Below are 3,835 nucleotides of genomic sequence, written 5' to 3'. Positions count from 1 at the left end.
TTTTTGCCTATCATCTTCTATTTATCTCTCAATAACCTATGTAAACACCCCATATTTCTAGTTATTTGAAAATACCTATCTAACAAAAACCAGAATGCCTATATTGATCAAAACATTTTTAACATGATTCTATTAAAAATTATCAAATCAACTTCAATTATTTGATATAAAATTAATTTGCCCAATATAATTTGTTAAAAATTATCAAATAAACATGGTAAATAGAATTCTTAGAGATATTAAGTAAATAAAGTAAATGACTCTATTTATTGAGTTTTATGATTTTGAACAAAGCAGTAGTTTACACTACACAAATATATGTGATACTTGTGTTTCATGAATAAAACTCTAAAATATTAAAATGTAGAACATTTCCATTGTACCAAAGCAATTCTGTATTTCCATTTCTACACAATTTTTTTTTCACTTCCACACTTCCTGGGAAACACTGACCAGTTTGTTACTTTTCACTCATTTATCTGTTTAGCTTCCAGATAACATAGGGTAAATCATACATGATGTTGCTTTAGGGGTCACTTCTTTCACAGGATGATGCATGAATCAATAATCCATGTTCTTTTGTGTGTTGGTGTTGGCTTCCATTTTATTACTAGAAATTATTTCACAGTTTACTTATTCCCTTAGAGAGGACACCATGGTGGCTTCCACTTGGCAGTGATTATAAGTAAAAGTTGTGATAAATATTTACATATATATTTTTCAGAGAAAATTATTTTTTGTTGTTATATTTTTTATTTATAGGACAATATGCAAGATGTGGATGAGCAAATTAATGAGATTTTAATTGTATTAAATTTTATTTTTTATTTCAAAAATGCGGGGTACAATTCAGGGTTAGCTATAAAAATTTTCATTATGCAAGTCCCATTGTTGATGGTAACTTTATAAACACTTTATTCCAAACTAGATTGCCTCTTGGGGTAGAGGTCTTGTGTTAATTTTCTGAGCATAAACAGAACACTTTTCTTAAGAGTAACGTTGGTGAGATGGTGGAGTAGGAGGTTCCAGCTCTTGCTCTCTTACAGAAGAAAGTCCAAAAGTAACAACTATGCATGAACAAAAATACCCTAACAAAAGTGTCCACATGCAGAAAAGAGTTTAAAGTACCCAGATGCAGGACAGAAACAGAAAAAAAGACATACTGAAGGGGGTAGGAAGGATTTTTGCATCTATGCTAATCAGGGATATTTTTCTCTATTTTTTATTATTATTTGGTTATTGCTTCTGTTGTTGTTGTTAGGTCGTTGCCTGGCTTTAGTATCAGGGTAATGTTGGTCTCAAGAAAAAAAAAGGTTGAAATTCATCTCTCCACTTCAGCTTTTTAAATATTTTCATAATTGCGTTAGTTCTTTAAGTATTGGCAGAATTTATCATTGAAGCCATCAGATTCTGTGCTAATATTTAATGGGAGACTGTTTATTACTGATTCAATCTTTCAGTCATTACCTTTTTGCTCAGAACTTTTATTTCTTCCTGATTCAGTCTTGGTAAATTACATGATTCTAGAAATTTATACATATGGAATTTATGGCATCTAGTAGTCTCTTATGGTCCTTTGTAATTCTGTGTTACTCGTAATTCTCTTATTTCAATTCTGATGTTGCTAATTTGAAACTTTTTTGTTATTCTAGCTAAAGTTTGACAATTTATTTATGTTTAAAATACATTTTAAAATTTTATTTATTTTTATTTTTATACAGTCTCTATTTTGTTTGTTTCTAATTTTTCTCTGTTATTTTCTTCCTTCTACTACGTATGAGCTTACTTTTTAAAGTTCCTTCTGGTTTAACGTTAGTTTTTTTATTTGTAATCTCACATTATGTCTAAACAGTAGTTGGGGGAAATAAATGAATATTTACATACATGTACTCTGAAGTTGAGGATAAAATGAATATTTAAATATATGATAGGTAAAGAATCAAATTAAGACAATACTAAATGTTATTTTAACAGAAACCACTGTCATTTTAGAAATATTTACACAGCTTGACAAGGAGTAAACAACACATGAATACAATAAAGAACAAATTAAAAATTAAAAAATTGTGAAATAAAATAATAAAAAAGACTAATAATCCAACCTCACCACGACACAATATATTCTTATAATAAAACTGCACTTATACTACTATGTCTATATTAAAAATGCTTTAATGAACAAAAAGAAGAAAAGAAGGAGACAGGGAAGGAAGACAGAAAAAGCTGAATTGTTTGGGATTTCTAGTTACATATGTGTTGCATATAAGAGGTGCATGTAAGGAAAACTTTTGCTGCTAATGGTGTAATATACACCATGGACTAACTTGCAGATTACAGATTTCACAAAGCTACAAAAAGTCTAAATGCCTCCAGGGTGTGGGTCCACTGCCAGATGCAGAAGGCTTGTGACTCTTAGTTGTTGTTCTCTCATTATCTCTCATCTGAGGTCCCACCCATGAATGAACAAGTCCTTGGGGAGAGTATCTCTGGAAGCTCTACTCTGCACCTGCACAGCGGAGGGTTTTAGACACCCTCAGCACTGTTTTCTCTCTGTGTGTCTCTTGCACAGTAATACATGGCAGTGTCTGAGATCTTCAGGCTGCGCCACTGTAAGTAGGCAGTGCTGACAGAGCTGTCGGCAGAGATGGTGACCTGACCTTGAAAAGACGGGCTATAGTGGGTTTCTGAATCACCAGGATCGATACTCCCCATCCACTCCAGGCCTTTCCCAGACATCTGGCGAATCCAGCTGATCCAGTTGCTAGTAAAGCTGTATCCAGAAGTCTTACAAGAGATCTTCAGAGACTCTCCGGGCCTCTTTACCTCTGCCTTGGACTGCACCAGCTGCACTTGCGCACAGACATCTGTGTGGGAGACACAGGACTGAAATCAGGGGCTCTCCTGTCAATCCCCAACTGTGACCCACATCCAGGACATGACTAACCTGGGAGAACAGCCAGCAGGATTGTGAGGAGGGTGACAGGTCCCATCCTAGAGGAGGACAGAAAGTGAGGCACTGAGGACACCAGCTGGGTAGTGAGGGAAACTCCTGGTTGAGGGTAGCCTTGAGCTTTAATGGAAAGTCTCACTCTTAAGTTTGCATAGTTACCGCCCTGCTCTGCATGGGATGCACCACAGGACACATAACACAGAAACCCAGTAGCAAGTTGCTGACTGACCCAACATCTTTTGGGAGGGGTAGGATAAAGTTTTTAAAATGTCACCTTCTCCCATTCCCACCCCATCTCCACTTTTTAGTTAAATCACTATAGGACCAGATCAAGGATTGTGACCCTGAAAAAAAGTTGTCAGAATGTACAAGGAGTCAATTGTGTTTAAATCAAACTTACAAAATCTGATTAATAGAGCTGGGAATGACAATGATTACAGAATTCTCATATACATGTCTGATGACAAGAACTATCACAAAAACCTACAAATCACCCTTGGCATTTTGCCCTTGAATGTGATTATGGCCTGTTCAGCCAGCTGGGGTCAAGACAATTTACCCCAGATGGCAACAAATCTCATCTTGATTAATTTGCCAGATCTTTATCCTTGGATGTTCAAAATAAACAAATTAATGTCCATTTTGCTATTTGGATTTCTACATTCCTCCAAAAGAAAATGAATAGGCAATATTTTTTGGTCTCAGAAATGCTAGAGGACTAAGAAGATCACCAATGCTCCACTCCACTGCTGATATTGCTGTTATATGACCTTTGTGTCCCCTTCATTACCTCCTTCAGTACCATTCCTTAATACCCATTTAAAGATGTCAATATCACTGGGGTAAGCCCTGGTCTATTCCCTTTTTATTTTATTTTATTATTAT

At 35.2% G+C, this 3,835-nt stretch overlaps 1 gene segment (V, D, J or C); it reads right to left on the bottom strand.

Moving 5' to 3' along the window:
* Nucleotides 1–2,523: 2,523 nt before the first annotated feature.
* LOC103249615 lies at nucleotides 2,524–2,990 on the bottom strand. The segment is given in 2 exon segments: nucleotides 2,524–2,864; nucleotides 2,945–2,990. Coding segments are annotated over 2 exon segments (387 nt in total).
* Between the last annotated feature and the right edge of the window lie 845 nt (nucleotides 2,991–3,835).

This window comes from Carlito syrichta, unplaced genomic scaffold (genome assembly GCF_000164805.1).
Source record: "Carlito syrichta isolate Samal-C Ts95f unplaced genomic scaffold, Tarsius_syrichta-2.0.1 Scaffold43884, whole genome shotgun sequence".
Taxonomy (NCBI): Eukaryota; Metazoa; Chordata; class Mammalia; order Primates; family Tarsiidae; genus Carlito; species Carlito syrichta.
Note: the sequence above shows the minus strand (reverse complement) of the source record. Positions and strands in the feature narration are given on the sequence as shown.